The 19,526-nt window shown below is 39.4% G+C and overlaps 1 protein-coding gene across 1 annotated transcript in view; it reads right to left on the bottom strand.

Moving 5' to 3' along the window:
• SH2D4B (SH2 domain containing 4B) overlaps positions 1-19,526 on the bottom strand; it is a 58,909-nt gene that overhangs the window by 33,581 nt on the left and 5,802 nt on the right. The window contains exons 2-4 of the mRNA XM_062496301.1: positions 11,921-12,074; positions 10,695-10,842; positions 2,954-3,098 (exon numbers count right to left, since the gene is read on the bottom strand). Coding sequence (XP_062352285.1) covers positions 2,954-3,098; positions 10,695-10,842; positions 11,921-12,074 — 447 coding nt within the window. The remainder of the gene's footprint in view (positions 1-2,953; positions 3,099-10,694; positions 10,843-11,920; positions 12,075-19,526) is intronic.

Here is a 19,526-nt window from a genome sequence, read left to right as displayed (position 1 = left end):
TGTCCAAAACTAATGAGAATATGTACTTTCTGCTATTCAAGTTTAGTTTCACTTCTCAGTTTCAAAAATAAGAGTTTTGAACAGTAGACTCTCTGAATAAGTCTTCCACTATTCATCTTTTCACTTGCTAACCAATATCCCTGCTCAACTTACTAGCTTACAACTGCCCTCTAAAAAAACCCAATATATATCTTCTATATGAAATCAAAGTGTGTAATTACTCTTACAGCATCATTTTCCCCTTTTAGCACCAATTTCCCAAGTTATTCTACATTTGTTAATCAGTATACTAAAAAGCCCTAAAATAATGTATTTCAATTAACACAGTAGTTCTATGGGCCATTATTGTTCTTTGGCAAACAGCAGGAGCAAACTGAACCGAACAACAAAAACTAATATTAGCACCACTTTGCTTATTGCCTTGGCAATAAACAGCTGAGGGATAATGTGATGAGGAGAGATGAATCCCCATCACATTCTGCATTCCATCTACTAAACAAATTAGTAGTGTCATCAATAGCATCGCTACATTTCTCTCCCCAGTGCCTGCTCCAGCACTACTGAACCCCAGCTCTGTGCAACTGGGCAGGGCTCACTTCAAGGAGGTAAGACCCAAAGGAGCCTGGCCTTGTTCCCAATAGGCAACATGGTCTCCAGTGCAGGTTTGTAGTGGCAAAAAATGTAAATATTACATCTGTTTGTAATTCTCTTACGCATTCATGCATTCGTTTATTACTTAGAAAAGCTGACTCGTGGACAGCTTTGCCTAACTTCACTAAATTTCCTCTCAGTGCCCCACAGGAATACTTGCAGACAAAATAGAAGGGTTACCATAAAAAGAAAAAATATATCTGGAACTGAAATAAAAAATGAAAACTCTGGTGAACCTGAGGTAGTAATTAATTTCATAGCAATTTTAGATGTTCCCACTTCCAAATATTTGTTACTGACTATCTGCTGCACATTTTGGCTCCTGCAGTAAGGTTAAGGAAATGCAAGGTGTTAAAACGCCGGAGGAAACTCAGTGCAAAGTTTGATAGCATAGTCTAAACCAGCCAGCACCTGGTCTCAGATAAGACACCAAACACTGCATCTTCCTGTCTCCAGTTGTCACACCCATTTGCTAATGGAGCACAATTCTGAGCCCTCAAACCAACAGGGATAAATTGAGACACCGAGATAAGCATAAGAGGATAAACAAGGATACGGAACACTGCAGTCATTAGTCTGCAGTTAGTTTAATGCTAAATCAATTACTGCTAACAGCAGAACTCTGGAAGCACAGAATTTACAGCAGGCTGCAAATCCAGCAGCGAGAGAACAGGCGCTGAGCTGCTCTGCCTTGGCAGCACTGCTGCTGGTGAGCAGGGACAGCAGCTCCGAGTCACCTGAGCTGCTCTTGGCACCCTCAGGCTGAGGGGACAGCCTGCAGGTACTGAGGCACACGGACTGCAGGGGACAGAACTCCTCCAGAGCACACAGCATACCCCAAAGCTTCCACACGAAAAAGTACTGGTGGCACACTATTCCTGCCAGCACGGGATGCAGTCAAAAGGGCTTTAACAGACCAAAAATGCCATTACAGAACTCATGGTCAAAACCTTTCATAGCTCATGCCTTTTTCTCCCTCCCTTCTCCCATAATTCCTCTATTGCGTTTTTGATGTCTATCCGTGTATAAACAGCATTCCTCAAGAAAACAGAGGCGACAATTTAAAACATCAGTTACCTCATTAATGCAATAGTAAGTAAATGATACCTGGTTTTAGTAGTGTTTGTAGTGTTTTATTTCAGTGTAAAGGTAACCTGGAGTGTTTTTTTTAATTTAACACCATGGTTGAAATGTATTTTCTTTCCTTACATGGCATCAAAGAAATCCTAAAGTACCTAATACCATTCTCTATGCTGGGCTGCCAGCAGATGCTGATTTTCTGTAGAACTAAAGGGCTACTTTTTCCCCAACTCATTTTGCTCTCACATACTGAAAATACACGAAGTTAGCTTTTCTTTCCATATGCGCATGAACACCTGGATTTAGATAATTCTCCAGAAAATAATTACTTTATCTTTATTGACAGTGTAATACACAGAGGTTTTATTGATCAAAATTAACACACTCTCTTATGAGCTTGGAAAATAGCACCACTGTATCATACAGATTTAATTCATCTGGTAGAGAATGAATCATTATCAGATCAATTCCAGGTAATAGCACTTCATTAATTAGTCCTCGGGAATTAATGAATTGATGACTAAAGCTATAAAATAAACTTATTGTGTACTTTGAAATTTATTCATAATGTGGACCTTTACTTATCTACATATTAGTGTATACATCTATATAATAATATAGTTGTTCTGTTCCTTATAGGCTTTTAAAAACCACCAAAAAAATTGAAATTAATTACTATTACGATATTCATAAAAAATTTCTGGCTATCAAAAAAGGAACAGTACTTCCACAGAGTGAGATCATCATCATCCTCAGGTGGATTTTTAGAGCAACAACTGAAGTATGATTTACTGTAATCTTTTGGAATGAAGTGAGTTTCAGCATTGACATCATAGCTTCACCCCACTACCATATGGAAGCAATTAAAATACTGATGAAGACAGATTTTATCTCTTCAGAGATAGTTGAGGACAAGCTGTCAAAATAACTGTGCCCTGAGTTGTTACTACTAAGCCAAAACTGTTAATTAAGTACATTAGACAGAATTTAATGATCTCAGTCATTGTACACAAAAGATTTTCTATAAGGCACTGACATAGATTCAGAAAGAAATCCGAAACTTCTTTTGCAATTTTAAGCTGGCAATTTCCACCAAAATAATGCAACACTTCATATTGCTCTAGGTAGAAGAGATTATTTTAGCCATACCTTCTCCATTCTGCAAGTGTCCTTTTATCTGCTTTCAGAAACACATTGATGTTGTGAAGGTAGTATTACTCACACTGTTCTTCCCACTCCTGGTCATCGTCGCTGTGCTGGCTGTGCTGCTGAGCTTGCTTGAGGCTCAGGTACAGCTCCTTTGCCCGGATTTCTTCCTGCTGCCTGATTAGTTCCTCGCCTTTCTGTCTTTCCTCTTCTTCTCTTTTCTAGAGAAAATGAAGTAAGCCAGAAGTGACTAAAGAGGAAGAATGTGCCAAAAGTTGAGACACTGCTTCAGTTGCTTCCTATCACAGAGAAGCTGTGTTACCTTGGACAAATCACTGTCTCTTCTCACTTTGGGCTTCTCACCTCTCACAACAGGCATCACTGAATTTTTCCACCTCTTAGAAATTCCTGAGGAGGGTACATTTTGAGACCACGGGTATCACAGGAATGAGGAACATGCAAGCATCTAAGATCTGAAAACTATACAGAAAGACCATGTGGCACCAAAGCCTGTGCTATCCTCCAGCCCTTAAGCAAAGCTTGGTTTAAGCCCACGTGAACCCCCACTGAAGGTACTGCTGCCTTTGAGCACGGCACTCATATCCACAGAATCTCAGAATTCAGGAACTGATTGATTGCTGTTCTTGGTTTAGTAACTGTCCCAGCGTGTCGCCATAACCAACACAGGGAATAATATTATCCAAAAATTAAGATCACTGCATTCTGGAGGAAAAGGCAGATCCTTCAGCACACAACAGTCACTCTGCAAAATGTAGCCAAGAGTAACATGCCAAAAAGTTCCCTTCCAAGAAAGCCTTAAAAGAAATGGAAATCTGAGAAAGATTGCTTCTGCAGCTGGCCTCCCTCATAGCACTAATAACATAGGAGCTCAATTAATGCAGAACTTGGAATCTGTATCTGTTTTCCAATTAATTTCCCCAAATCCTCTAGGTGGTGAAGAAGCAGATTTAGATAATATAGTTTAATTGGAGCCCACAAAAATCTCAAAACTGAACTTCATTAATTGCTATTCATATTACTGAAATCACTTGAATTACAAATAAAAACAATTTTTATTTAATTTTATAATGGAACCAACACTACACCCTTATGGGTAACAAACTTATAGGTAAGAATTTTATTATAAATCCCTGAGCAAAATCACCTCGAATGACTAAACCTAGTTACCTGACCTAAACTATAAGTAAGGGAAACCCAAAGTAGATTGCTGCAAAAGGTTAATCCTATGAAATTTCTAGGGTGAAGGTTAAGGGTCCAATCCTTAGTGTTAAATGATTCTATGAACAATACATTAGACTGCTCTTATTATTTCTGAGAAAGAAAAGCCTAGTGTTGTTCTTCAGTCAATTCTAATGCTACTATCCTGCATTATTTCTAACATCATCCTTTCATTATTATTTCCTGGCTCCTAAAAACATGAGCTGAATGGACAGTTCATTATTTTTAAAAAATCAATGCTTTTAGACAATGTTAATCTCAAAGCCAAGCAGTTTCCTCAGGAAAAAAAGTATTTTTTTTTAAATCTCTGTAGAATTAGGGATTGCACATTTTAGCTGCAAGTAAATGGCTCTATTCTCTTCTTGAAAAAAAGAGATCAACTGTGCTTTATTCTTATGAGGAGAATATTTATTCACTTAGCTTCACTACCTAAAAAAAATTCAATACATCCAGTCTATCCTTCAGGAAGATGGACAGACACAGAGGCAATCCTGGGTTATCAGAATATTTTCTATTCAACATCTTAAACCACAAGGTAAACTTAAAATAGAGGAGAGGTGGGGAAAAAAATCAATCTCACTGCAGTTTCCCTGAATCACACCCGAGTTTTGTTGTAAGTTTGGGCTTGCTTTTTAATATATCTGTTGTTGAAACATTTCTAGTAAAAAGACGAAAGAGTCCAAGAAGAACGAACAAGAAGTCCACACACACATACACACACACCCCAAAAACTAGAATTCAGATAGAGTTTGAGTTCTTAATGGAAGGCAACAATGCCAGCTAAGAAAATTCTATGTTTGTAACTGAGAAGGATATTTAAGCTAAAGAAGAGACAATAACAGAAACTTAACACAGGCACTTGATTGTGAATTCACCAAAAATTTTTCACATCATTTTCCTTTTTACAGAAAGAGGAGATTTAACTTATATTTGTTACATTAGTGCATAGATATGAAGGTATATTGCCCAACTCCTTCAAGGTGTGTGTGAGAAGAAACAATCCTTGCTGGTATGACACAGGAAAGAACAGCCATCCTTTTGTCAAATACGACTCAATATGTGTTTGCATTTAAAATGAACAACCGAACTGTTCTCATTCACTCCACTGGAAGAATACAGCAAGCAGTTTGTCTGCTTCTAATCAGGAATCCAATCCTGCACATCAGAGCTGGGAGTGAAGAGCTGTCATACCTACAAACACCATCTGTGTTGTACTCTGTGTCTGACCCTTTCAGCTCTGCCAAAATAATTAGGAAGGTGACAATTCAGTGCAGAGTTGCAAATCGTTGAGAAATACGAAGTTGCCGAAACAAATCACACTGGCAATTCAACAGGCAGCAGTAATCCTCTCCATCCTTTACTCCACTGGAGAATTTGAACATGCTGCATGATCTTATCTATCCTCCAGCAGTCGAGAATTTACCACAAACTTGTTTCTGTCTATGTGTGTCTCACTGTGTTTCACAGCTTTACTATGGGCAGCTCTAAATAGCCATATGGGCAGCCATAGTTAAGTTCTAATGTTTCAGTCCAAGGCAGATGAAAGGAGGTTCATAAAGATCATAATTTAGTTTTTGCTGCAGAAAAGATTTTAGAAGTACACTGAGAAGAAGGCCAAATAGAGCAGTGGGGTTTTTTACAGAGGAAAACTGGGCTTCTGGCTGCCACAGCTCTTGGGGTCTTTCTGGGGAATCTTATGGGACGCAGGGCAGCTGAATGACCACCATCCTGCTCAGGGCAAAAGCCACAAGGTGTACTTGTTACAACAGCCCTCTCTGAAGCAAATACTGCCCGGGATTCTCTCAGAGCTCCAGGCTGGAACCGTCTTTGGCAGTCCTGAAAGCTGCAGCCAGCCAGCTGCACTACAGCTGCAGCAAATCCCCTGAGCCCACTCAGCAACCACCTGGGCCAGGGAGATGTTCAGGCCACCTAAAACACAGCTGAGAGCCCTTAGGGATTCCCTGCTCTGAGGAAGGAAATCTGATAACCCCAGGGCCCCTGCTGCAGGACAGGCTGCTCTCAGCAAGGCTGACAGCCTGCTGAGTTCAGAGATCAGCTTCTCTCCAGACACACCTGACAGCTGCCAACAGAGCTCTGAGTAACAGCAGAAATACCTCCAACTCCTTCCCAGTCTTTTTCTGAGACAATTCTCTCCCTTGCATCAGAAAAGAAAGTGTTTGCGGAGGCATCATTTTCTTCTTTACTACCAGCATCTCAAAAGGAACTCGGGGTTTGCATCACTTCACTGTGCATGTATTTGCACAGAGACCATTGTATGAAATGCACTCATGCTTTATGCAGAAGCTAAGAGATTTCTGCCATGAATGTGTCCCAGGACATGCTATTCACACATCTCATACAAGGAGGTACCAACTTACTCTGATTCACAAAGACCCTGTGTTCCATGAGCTGGAAAACAAAACCGAGGATCCTTCCCTGCTGGGAGAGATCTGACATTTACTGCACATGCTGGAAAAGGCTTTGCTCGAGTAATTTGCCATAGAGCCAGTGACATCTACTTAAAGTTTGTCTCTGGACCTTAGAGACTCTTCTCAGCTGGAACTCCTAACAGGTAAGCTACCCTCATTAGTGGCTCAGATTTTCTCACTTACTCTTGGAAAACACCTGAGCTTTGCTAGTTTTTACCAGCAATCCAGAGTGAAGACAGTGGCTTCAGAAGTGCAATGATTATTGATATCACTTAGGAAGAGATTTTTCTTTAAAATCAGTATCAGTTACAAGTAGGATAGAGAAAACCTGAAGACACAGTTCCCAACCAAAACTAACAGCTGACTGATTTACAATATTTTCCAAGAGACAAGAGCATGGGGGAAAAAGTTTTACTGAACTGTGGACACCCAAAAGGAAACAAAATGGAGTATTACTGAACTATTGTAATTGCCATTGAAATTACCCAACTAAGGCACTTCCAGAATGAGTTGGGTGCTGAACACCAGCAAGAAGCTGTTGTCATATTCCTAGATTCTAAATATGCTGTCTTTGGGAAAGAGTTCAATGTTTTCTTGGCACAGCAAAGCACAGAACTGAATTTACAGCTTATTTGCACTTGGAGATAGCAGTCCCACTCAAGTGCTTGATGTTTACTTGGAGACAAGAGCTTTTTTCAGATCAAGACAGAATGCTCACTGCTCTATCATAAGAAGCCCACAGTACTCCAAATGGCAATGGTGACAGTTCACTGTATTCCTAAACTCTACATCTGGTGCAATTTTCTGAGGAATCAGGTCCACAGCACTTGGGGGCACAGTAAAGCTTTCAGACATGTCTTGAAAGCTCATCCAAGCTCAATAGAAAGAGTATTCATTCTACTGAGCATAAGGTTAATTAGATATTTCCTGAACAGAAGCATTAATTGTTCTGTTCTCTGAAGGTTGATTCTCAACCTATCTTCTTTGATGAGATACATTTCATCTCCCAGGGAATTTTAAAGAAGCAATCCAGCTCTGCTGTCAACTGTGCTTATATTATTAAATTTGGCAGGCATCTGATGTTGTCATAAGGACAGTACTTTACTATTAATATTCTCTTGCTTTATGTAGACCACATGAAGATTGAACTGAGAGATCTCTTTTATTTCCAGATGTAGCTGAAGGATTCCTGCCCCTGGCTGGATGACACTCATGTCTTTAATTTGACTTAGCCCTGCACATTGCTCAGACTCTTAATGACAGCTCCTGATAACCGTAGAAAATTATGCCTATGATCTCATAGCCTTTGCGAATTAGCAAAAAGATTAATGATAGTAATTGTGTCTCTTATTTGTCCTTTGCAATATGTGCGTAAAAGAATAGCTGTCCTTAAACTGCAAAAATAGAGTAGTCAACGTTTATGTTCTAGCATCATAAATTAAAGGCAATTCTGCTTAAGAAACACCAAGGAAAGCAACACTTTTTCAAATGGTGTTGGAAAAGGAAATAGGGATCATCATTCACTTTGATATGTAAGATTTCATTTATCTAGTGCAGACAGCCTTAATGTCCTGTGATAGGTCAAGAGGAATAAAAGCATCTTAAAAAAGGAGTGTTTAAGACACACATGGTTAGAAATTAAACATGCCAGCAGAAAGGAGACAGTTTCAATTTCCCAAGTCAAACTGCTTCAACAGGATGAAGCATTAGCAGAAACTGAACTTTCCATACCCCAATCTGGAGACCTCTTTAAACAAAGTCTGGTCATCATCACAGAAGGATGATTACCAGTGCATTAAGTATTTTAAATCTGTTGAAGCAAGCTTGCCTACGATCTCCATCAAATTCCACACCCTTTTCTTCATTCTATTGATTACTTCTGTCATACATCAGCAGATTCATTAATTCATCTTTTCCCCTATACCTTAATTGCATTCCCTGCTTGTAGTTGGATGCGGATGCCAGAAACACAGCTTTCTTTTCCTGTCTAGATACCATGCACAATGTACAAGTTCTGATCTTTCAAGAGCAAGTAACAGATAAGCTGTTTTTCTGAGTAGCAAAGGAGTGGCTTCAAAGTGCCAGGAATCAATCCAGCATTTGGATCTCTGCTGCTGAGAACCCTATGTCAGTCCAAGTCTCTCCTGACAGATCTCAAATTATAGACCTAATTGAAGAGCCAGTGCTGCAAGTGGAATCAGACTGTGTTGTTGGATTAATACAGGAAATGCTGGGAGAACATTTGATAAAGGGCATTTAAAAAAACAATCACTGCATCATATCTTGTTTCTAAACTAATTCTTTAAGCCAAAGAATTCCTTTCTGCTGGGTCTTGTTTTGAAAATTTTGGCCCACTTATTTAAGGTTTTGCAAATTCTATCTTCAAATGCTTGATTTAAGAGTTAGGAAAGAAATGGTTTCTACTTCCTCAACAGAATAAATACGTTGGCAACTTTGGGAAGAGAGATAAAGAAATCCTGGCCAAAGTTAAGTATTTGAAATTCAAAGCAGAAACTGAACCATAATCTCATCCCACTTCCAGCAGTGTTCCTTGCTCCTACCAGGCACACAGCTGGACAGGAGGACACCTGCTCATGTCCAGGGAAACAGCGGAAATGCAGATCACTGTGACATTACCTTTCCATCAATATGAAAATGAGCAGAATTTGGTGCCATTCCTTCCAATTGTATCAACAACTGAACAACTAGTTTTCCTTAATAGAAATATATGAATACTGGTGACTGAAAGTCTCAGAAGTTGCTCACTCTGTTTTTTGAAAACGTGTCTTTGAAACAGAATGGTAACAGTGAACTTGTGGACATTTTCCCTATCAAGTGTCCTCTAAATCTGCCACAGAGATATAAGTGAACACCCTGCCAGCCTTTGTTCAAGAGGGTTTTACTTTTCCAGAGAGCAAGGGAAAGAGTGTTTAATTAGTTGCTCTGCTCATTATTCATAGGTTAATAAAGCACTTGAAAGGTATACTTTCATTACTCATTGACATCAGATTTCAAAGGCCCCATTCTCTCCTGTGAATTCAAATTAATTGTGCAAAGGTAAATCAGCAACTCTGTGCAGAATCCTCTGCAGGAACCACCCTGGCTTTGTGCTCCACAACCACCTCAGATCCCAGACCCACAGTCTGCAGAGTGATAGAAATTTGCTGTTTGCAATCAAACCACATAAACCTAACACTGAGTTTTCAGCATTCCTCCTGTCACAAAGGAGGGACAATGGGAAAAGTCTGTCCCTGTTTTCCACACCTTAAAACACTGTACCAGGAAAGGAAGAAGAGATACAGTGAGCTGTCAGCAGGGGAGAGGAGTGTGGATGGAAGTTGCTGGATCCTTGGAGTCAGATTTTTCCACAGCCTTTCTCCATGGAAACTCAGCCTCACCAACTGTGTGCAGTCCCAGCATGCACATCCCAGCCTCAGAGGACTGTTGTGACTTCTCTGCACACCGAACCCATTATATTTTACTTTCTCACTTTTAAACAAGTTCTTATCTTTATCAAGTAATATGAAAAGGGTGGACAGAGGTGTTTCCTATTCAGTTTTGAAATTGCTATTTTCAACTAGAAAATGGGGGAAAAAATATTATTTCCAACAAACATTAAAATACTGTAACTGAGTTCATAGAAAGTTCATTGTGAAGTCTACAAAAATCAGGCAAATTAATTTCTCCCAGCAAAGCCAACTGGACTTTTCCCATATGTTGAGTAGGGGAAGGATCTGCCCCTTATTATTTTGAAGGAAGTAGTGACACAGTTTTGAAGTTCATTATGTGAACAAATACATCCAAAATACACAGTACATTCAAGCAAACTTACTTGAAATGAGATCTTTCCCAATTGTACATTTTTTTCCCCAGGATGATTCACCCAGCACAGCTGACTGAACAATTCTGTTAATGTGTGGGCTCAATAATCAGTTTGATTGTTCTGGCACTTCTGAATGAGACCTGTAATTTTTTCTCATCTCTCACCCAGCTGTTCTGCTGCACACCACGTAGCTATCTGTATATTCCAGAATGAAAATTACAACTCTGGATTTTAAAGCTTATTAATAAGCATGCACTGAAGGTGACAAGAACTGTGAATCTATATGAAAACAGTATTTAAAAAAACTTAATTGCTCTAATGCAAACCTTCAGTTCCTCCTGAATTTTTTCTTCCTCCAGTTTGGCTGCTTTCCGATCCTCCATTTCTATTTTCCATTTTTCTGCCACTATTCTGGCCTTTTCTTGAGCCATAGCATCACGAAATTTCTTTGTTATTTCAGCTTCCTTTTGTCTCCTTCAGAAAAGGATGTGAAAATAAAAATTTTATGCACAGATTTTCTTAAATCAAAGATCAATACTTACTCACTGGATGCAATAAATAATTAGTGCAAGACTTTACGGAAAGATGCAAGCAAAGAATTAAAATGTATTTAACATCAGACCTACCACAAGTCACATTTGAAGAAACCACCCAGAAAGCAGACAATTCACAATTTTTTGATAAGTTACTAATTAAAATAGCACTTATAAGTTAGACAAGTACTTCTTGGATGTCTTTAAGTCATACCTTATATTTTTCTATTAATCTAGCACAGCATGGTTGGGAACTTATTGCCTTTCAAATACCAGTACAGATGTCTCCCAAATTCTTATCCTAGATTGTTTATTAGTACTGACAATGTAAAAGGAATCCAGAGCACAGGTTAAAGGTATCAATCCCTGCTTAAATATGCAAGCACTAGAAGAAAGAATAATCTCATATGGAAAAGGATAACATTGAATAACCTGATATTGAAACAGTCACTTCCCAGTGCTGCACTACAAAGGGAAGTATGTGAGGCAGGTGGCTCAAATCCTAACAATATCATGCATCTAAACGTGTCTGAATTTCTCCCAAACTTGGAAAAGGCCCTGTTAGAAACATCTGCATGACACTTTGTATGATGAGTTTTTGAACTGCTGGAATAAGGATTAAAACAAGAAAATAGAACCATCTTCAAAAAGGATTTTATGTACCAAACCCCATTGTGGGCTCAGAACTGTGATATAACAAACATATCTAATTTAATCACCTCAAAACCAGACTGCTTCATTTTTCTTTATTTACAGGCCAGTCAATGGCTTAGCTAAATTCCCAAAAGAAATAAAAAGCTGGCACCACTTTTTTTGCAAACGAGGTGGTTTTGGCTTTCAATACTCGATATAAAGAAAACGACATTTTTAACACAGTGAAAACCTGACCAAACAAGTGAAAGCAAACGTTCACAAACCATACTTACCAGTTTTACCCACCATTACCTGCCACCTTTCCACAGGGTCATGTCGCCCATTATGCCAAGTGCACCCTGAACTCAAGATGCTCAAATCCTCACCATAGCTCCTCTGCCTCCTTCTGTGCCTGCTGCCTGGCCCGCTCTGCTATGAGCTCCTCCGAGATCTGCTCGTAGGGTTTGTCCCCCGGGGCCTCTCCCATCACCCAGACCCAGACCTCGCCGTCCTTGCCCCGCAGCCACTGCACGCGTTTACCTGCAACAGCCACCAAGAGCAAACCCAGAGGTAAACACTGCCTCAAGTCCTACAGAAACACGCATGAAAAGAGGGCAAATCTGCGGTTTAGAAAACATTAAGCTTGCAGTTTGCATTTTGGAAGGAAACATTGCTCAGAGGCCCAACGGAATCTTCAGATTTGACAGAATCTGGTCAAATGCTGGGGCAAAAAAATCAAAAGGTTCTTATGCTGCAGATTACCCAATCTTTAAAGACTCACTGTCCCACAGAAATAAAAATTATTAATTCAGGCATGCATTTCCCAGAATTCCAGTATTATAATCCCTTTATAATTGCTGTATTTTCTTGCTTCACTCAACAAGGGATGAACAAAGAGATGGAAAAAGAGATGGGGCAAAACCAATAACCAGTGATACTATCTGACTAAAAATGCTTCAATGTGCACAAAGAATGTGGAGCGTGGAACAGGTAGAGAGACTTCATGGGAACACCTCCAAGGAATCCAGGAATTTCCTGCTCCACTGTGTGAAGCAGGAGTTTCAAGAGTCTGCATACTCAGAGCACACCACTAAGTGCTGCAGAGCCTATTCTGCTCCACATAGGCAATTGAAATTGATTAAATTCCTGGTTCAGTTTTCATGGCACATACTCCACAATAATCTATGGTTACTGTGTTGACAGAGTGATTTTAAGAACACCAAAAAAAGCCTGAGAGCTCCTTACAGAACAGACTGCATTTGGTGAACCATCTATACAGGAGCCAACTATAGGACTACCAAGGACACTAGATTAGAGCATACCTGAATATATTTTAATAGTTATTTACACTACCTTAGTGTGGTTTGGTCTTTTCCTTCTGCTTTTATACATGCAACTGTCAAATATTATAAGCATTTTAGAGGTTCATAATAAGGAATTTGTAGAAACACTGCTTATGCATCAATTTTTACATTTTATTTCTTGCAAATTTGTTGAAACTGTCCTTCAAAAAGGATATTCTGCCACAAAGACCATTGTCAAGATGGACAGTGGATTTATTTTAAAGGATTCAGACTACAAAGCCATAAAAGGTTAGCAGTTTGCATCATTCCCTGTATATTACAGTCCCCTAGATTTCATCCTCTCACCCAAACACTGATATGAGAAAATTGTGCATCACAACATATTTTCTAAAAGGAATCTTGTCTCATTTGAATACATAAAGAAATGGACAGGGCACCATTTTCCTAAGCAGTTTTTCTCTAGTGCTCCCATGAAAGAAACCTGTCCTGTTTGAACAGGCAGGCTTTGCTTCACTTTTCCTCCATCTCTACTAGCAGCAGCTTAGCTACTCTCACCTTCAGCTACTGCTTGTTCTGAGTGAGGACATATCCATTTAACCAGATTAAGTTTCCCAATGCACAGCCAATGAAGCGTTTCTGACGTGCCAGGCTGAAGGCAGAGAACTGCAGGAGGCAGTGGAGTGGGGCTGTTGACAGCAGCAGTGTCAGCACCAGCCCACACTCACAGGTGTTGACAATCCACACTGAAGGCAATGAAGGGATCAGATCTCGCCATGAAAGCCAATATTCTATATCAAATTTGAAAATGTAATTTATACGAATCCCCAGCGCTGGCCTAACAGTACTAACTTCAAAGAGGGCTGGAAATTTAAACTAATAGTGTTTTCCTTCAATAACTCTCAAAAGCATGTGCTCTATTACAGTCTACCAGATTATGTCTCAGGTTATAAATGTGCACGTATTTCATTGTGGTTCTCATTCTGTACATCTCTGTGTTCCTGTCAACACAACACTTATGTTGTATTTTTTGGACACAACATTAGAATACCATTTGCTGAGACCTGACTGGCCGTATCGCTACTTGCCCACAAGGGTTTCACCTACTGCATTTCATGGTAAAGTATCTTGAGAAGTATGGAATGATTTCCCAAGAGTACTGATTCCATATAACTAAAGGCAGTTTTTGTTTTAAAAGCACAGCATGTACTCTTTCTTCTGAGGAATTTTAATATCCTAGTTGCTCTCCTTTATTTAGTACTTCAAAGAAAACATTGCAAACAACACACCTTGTATTAATTGATCTGTACCATTACTGGTGGATACAAAATACTACTCCAGTTCTGAGACAATTTCACTATTTCTGTTCATTTATGAGCTTATCAGAGGGAACTAGGAAGAAAAAAAGCAAAACAAAACAAAAAAAACCACCAAACTTTTCAGGTAAGCAAATTTTATCTTTGCTTCTCTCAAGGTTTTCTGTGCCAAAGGTTTATTAATGTGCTTCTCAGAGGTACAAGTTACCCATTGCAACCCAGCCAGATAAAACAAATATCTGATTTGCAGACAGGTCTTGAGAAACTGTTCTCTTCCTTCTTTTAAAACGATGGATCTTTTTTATAAAGTTCTAGCCAATAGATGCATAAACTCCTTTGAAACCATCAGTATAACATATTGTCTGTTCAGCACTACACACAGTACAGAACTCTACTGTATATGCATCAAGTACATGTTCAAATACAGTTCAAGCTGAAAGATTTGTGTATTAAACTATCTGGCAATTTTAACCTCCAGCATTAAACAGCTGGACTCCCATACATAATTTTAAGATAATTCAACTTGAGCACATATGCCTTAAGTCAGACTTTTCTCTAGAACAAAAGAAGGCCTTTTCACATCCAGCCACTGAATTTACTTCAAGAAATGACTCCCATGCAAACCTTCCCTTAAACCTCTGCTCCCATAAAGCTGCAGCTGGGCTTTACTGTACAATCTAGTCGTAAAACTCAGTAGTTTCTTAGCACAAAATAACATCAAAAATGAGTGAGTGGGAAAAAAATAAATGAGCACCTCAGGGAGAAAACCTGGCATTGGGAAAATAGAATTTCAGCCATACAAAAACTCTCTGCAGCTTGCAGAATCACTTTCACAGTGAGAGGGGCAGCTCTTCTAGGCGAATGATATTTTAAACTGCAGAACCTATGGTAAAGCCAAGAAAGTCCAGAAAATTATTTTTCCTAATATTTGTAGGAAACTAGTGCTGTCTGCTTGGCAAGCAGAGAATTACCACTACTGAGGGCTGATTATAACAAAATAATTCCTGCTTTAAAATGCCTCTCAAGTATTATTTTTTTCTGCAAAAAAACTTGTTTTGTTAATACACTTTATCTCCAAATGAAAGAGAAATACACAAATAAAAGAAAAATTCAACTAAATATAAAAGGAAGAGACAGGTTCTCACTAAACAAATTTGAAGTGTAGATGAGGAAGCAAGAGAACCTCATGTTTCCTGCTCAGCAGTAGGCTGCTGAGCCCAGTCACAAAGCCTAATGCAGAGTCAGGAAACAAAAATCAAATCTCTTGAGTACCAGCCTTGTGCCTTGACCACAAAAGTATTTTTTTCTTCTTGGAAAGACTGTGGCAGGCTGCAAATAATAACTTTAGGAAGGAGTGGACATCAAAGTTAGTCTGGATTGGAGAGTAGAAATTGAAGTATTTTAGAAATATCACTGCTTTATCAGGAACGGTTACTGAATAATACCAGGTCTTCCCCATCCCTACTCTTCAGATCAGAGATTCATCAGCTTTAACATTCCACCATTTTTCACCTAAAACAACTTTGTAGCACCAGAAGAAGACAACATAAACTTCTGTAGTTCTTTTTAGCTGAAACTCATCTATGAATTTGTATCTTATGTGGAGCTTCTCCAAACCTACACCTATACTGCTCTGAGACCAGTAAAGTGGCTTCTGACTTCTTCCTCCAGACAAATGCCAGGTCAGAAAATACAAAATCAGGTGTCTCAAATTTGCAGCACAAAGGGATCAGAGCAAAAACTTTCTTGGAGACCTAAAGCCAGGACTAACAGCAACTCAAGTTTGTACATATAAGCACACACAATCAAAAATAAGATCAAATAATGTTTTCTATTTGTCTGTTATTTGCACAGTCAGTTCTATAACAGCAATGAAAGTTAGTTTAAACAATAGTTTAAAACAATGGATAAAGCTTCATTATTAAGCTTACATATTTCTACTATTTTGTTTAACATATTTTCTAAAGCCTATCACTTTTCTATCTCTACACAGCTCACAGCCCTATTGTTTCTTTTCCTTGCATCTTCAGCATTCTTGCATTTCTCCATCCTGAGATTTGCTTTCACACAGCTTTCTGAGAGTTTTATACCTTCTCTATTCCCCACACATCTCCAAAGAAAAGTACTTTGGAAATAATGGTAATCAGAGCAAACACAATACTGCTGGAGTCATCTTCCCTTCTCTGAGCTTGGTCACCATTGCTTTAACAGCTGGCGAATCCCCATTTGTGATCCATCCCCAGTGTTTACTCAGGAGCTACTCCAAGGACCTAGAGGCCTGATTTAGTGTCAGGATTCCCTGCTGTGCCATCACCAATCTGTCTGCTTAGTCCAGCAAAATGACACAGAGCACCAAGAACCTTCCTCCCTTTCTGTGGTAAAGAATACCACAGGCTGCAAATTCAGAAGATTACGTGATCACTGATTTATAATCTCAGAACCACGGGACAGCATTCAAATCCTGCTGAATGTTGTACTAAAGACTCTGTTATTTCCATGCACAGCCTTGTTTCCCTGGGCTTCCCACCACAATTCTCCAGCTTGGAAGCTACAGATCTCTGCAATAGCCATTGACTGTCCTTCCTCACCCACTGGGAAGCTTTGTACTCACACAAATACCTTTTGACTCTCTACAGAAAACATCTCTATTCTTTTCTCTCTCTGGGCTAGAAAAAAACTCCTGAAATTTATTATGCATTGGAAATAGGCTGCATGTGCATTAAAAACTGATCAGCCTGATTCACTTTTGCCATGGAGAGCTAAGCCATGGCTCGTGGAGTTTGCTGTTTGTAGGGTTGTGGTTTTTTGTTCTTCTGCAATTCAAATATACTCTGGTATACTCTGGTCTAAGCACAGTGTCCTTCACTTGAGATTTCTTGGCTTTCCAAGCAAATTATTTGTGTGGCTTCTTTAAAGTAGAGGCTTGAATTTTGTTAGTCTGCAGGGTAGATGAGGTTCCATTCAGAGTTTCATTAGCTAGAGGACGTGTTAGAAACACATTGAATAGGATGAAAATGAGGATGAGAGCTTTAGGCTGTTCTCAATTCCTTGAGCTTAGCCAACATAAGTATTGAATTATCTTCTTTTTTTACAAACACACAAACAGAATTTCACTTCTTTCTAAGGAGAAAACCTAGGAAATTACCGTGGATGTTTTTGGGAGACTATTCAAATTACAGAATGCACTTCTCAAAACATTAACTGCTGTAAATCCATTAAAATATACAGAGAATTACTAGATGGTAATGAGGAAAGTAATGAAAATAACATCATCCCACAATAAACTGAAGATCTACAATTAATTTGTGCTCTGCCCCTGCTAATAGTCATGGGAGCATAGAATCCCTCTCTTCCCAAATTACATTCAAGAACCCCTTTCATTTCCATTCTTAAGAAGAATGGGGGAATATTCTGCCCTCTAACATTTCAATATACACACCTTTGAATTTCAACACTGTGTTATGTGCTTTTCTATTTAGGGGAGGATTTGCAAAGGGAAAAAGAAATTCAGCTGATTACATTAATATATCAAAAAGAGTTGCAGGATCTCAGCATTGCTGAAAAATCAGCCTTTTATGGCTCTCCAGCTGCTTCCTGATCATATAAAAAACTCAATCTTCTGTTTATGGAATTATAGCCTGTTACCATGGAAATAATTATGCTGCAATAAACCCCTGCAGGATCAAATAAAGGAAGAGTGACTGAAGAGACTAAATATTAAGGGAGGAAACAGTTCCTCAGATAGGACTCTGGTAATTAACAAATATGTAGCAGGTATAACTGTACCCAACACTCAGAGGTAAGTGGGTTTGTATTAGGACATGGTATGTACCTCTGCAACAAACACACAGAGAAAATGTGACAATGTTAGAATGCTAGCATCTTAGAAACCAAAAAGAAAAAAAAAAAAAACAAAACAACCCACAGAAATAAAATGTCATTTAAGTGGCATCTATCCCACATGTTGCAAAGTAATGTGGGGCTTCCTGGCCAAGGCACACTATTACATGTAACAATTTTGTAATTGGTACAATTTCAACCAGGAAATAACATCCAAAACTCTTTCTTAAAGACATTGTTCCAATTCCTTGTACAATCTAGGGGCAGCCTCATATCTGCCTATTTTAATGGCTGACCTTTTCAATGTAAAAAGCATAAAAATATAGGTGAACATCAGAGGAAAACTGAAGGTTTTAAACACTTATCAGAATCACTCATTTGAGGTATTTTTCTTCATTAAAAGTATCAAGCACATAGCGCCATATTTTCTGATTCTTCATCCAAACTAAATCCTGTAAAGTGTAAAAGCTATATAGAGGGCTTGCTTTCTCACACAGACATATCACAAAGCTTCCAGGTTTTCCCTTTGAGAATAAAAATAAAACCAAGTCTGCATGGCTGCTTCAGGGTCTACTGGAAACTCAAAGCAGGAAGATAAGGGTTCTGTGTCACAGAATGAACTACGGATCATTTCCTGCACCAGGCTCTCCTGATTAATGGAGCATGGCAGGTTTGCACTGACTCCTTTTGTCAGGCACACAGGACCACGGAAGCAGGAGGAACTATACCCTACAGTGAAGCTTTTTAACACCACAGCAAACAAGTAGACTCAAAGGTTGTTGAGCTGCCATCAGTGTCTGGCTAAATCCACTGCTGACTTGAACACACTGAGTTTTCTTGTACCTTCCAAATCCTGCTCTCAAAACCTCGTTCCTTTGTCCTTGAATGCTTTAGTCATTTATGTTAAAAAATGGCAAAATCAGCAAGAAAATATTGAATTAGTTTGGGCAAATCCCATTCTGCCCTTGGCCACATTTCTGCCCTCATTCCATATCAAGTATTCATGAGTCTGCAGGCACTCACAGGCTCGTGTCATTACCAGGCACAGTATGTGGGAGAAGGTGCAACACTGCCGTGTCCAGACAGGCAGAGGAACACGATGCTGCAGAGAAACACAGCAATGCTCCATGCCAGAGGCTCCCCTAACCCAGCAGCCTCTCCCAGAGAGTGGCTGATGCCAGATGTGTCTGGGAGCAGGAGCACTGAGGAGTGCACATGGGCAGGAGAAGGCCCCAGGTAGGCAGCAATATTATACTGTCACTTTTCTGCAAAACAGAGAAATCGGCTGCAGAACAAGATATAAAACCAAAAAGCATAGACTTATGGCTGATCATAGGAGGTGAGAGAAGTCCCTCTGGATTTATCCATCTGGTGCATCCCTAGGTCATCCAGTAGTGGGAGGTCTCTTGAAAGCCCCAGGCTCAGAGAATTGAGTTTAGAAGCCACTGTCTAACCCTACCCCAGCACTCAGCCACACCAGGCCCAAGGTACGGAACACTAACAAAGCTGCAGCATATCTCAAGCTCATCTACAGT

Source organism: Cinclus cinclus, chromosome 7 (genome assembly GCF_963662255.1).
Source record: "Cinclus cinclus chromosome 7, bCinCin1.1, whole genome shotgun sequence".
Taxonomy (NCBI): domain Eukaryota; kingdom Metazoa; phylum Chordata; class Aves; order Passeriformes; family Cinclidae; genus Cinclus; species Cinclus cinclus.
This window is presented reverse-complemented; position numbering and strand designations above follow the sequence as displayed.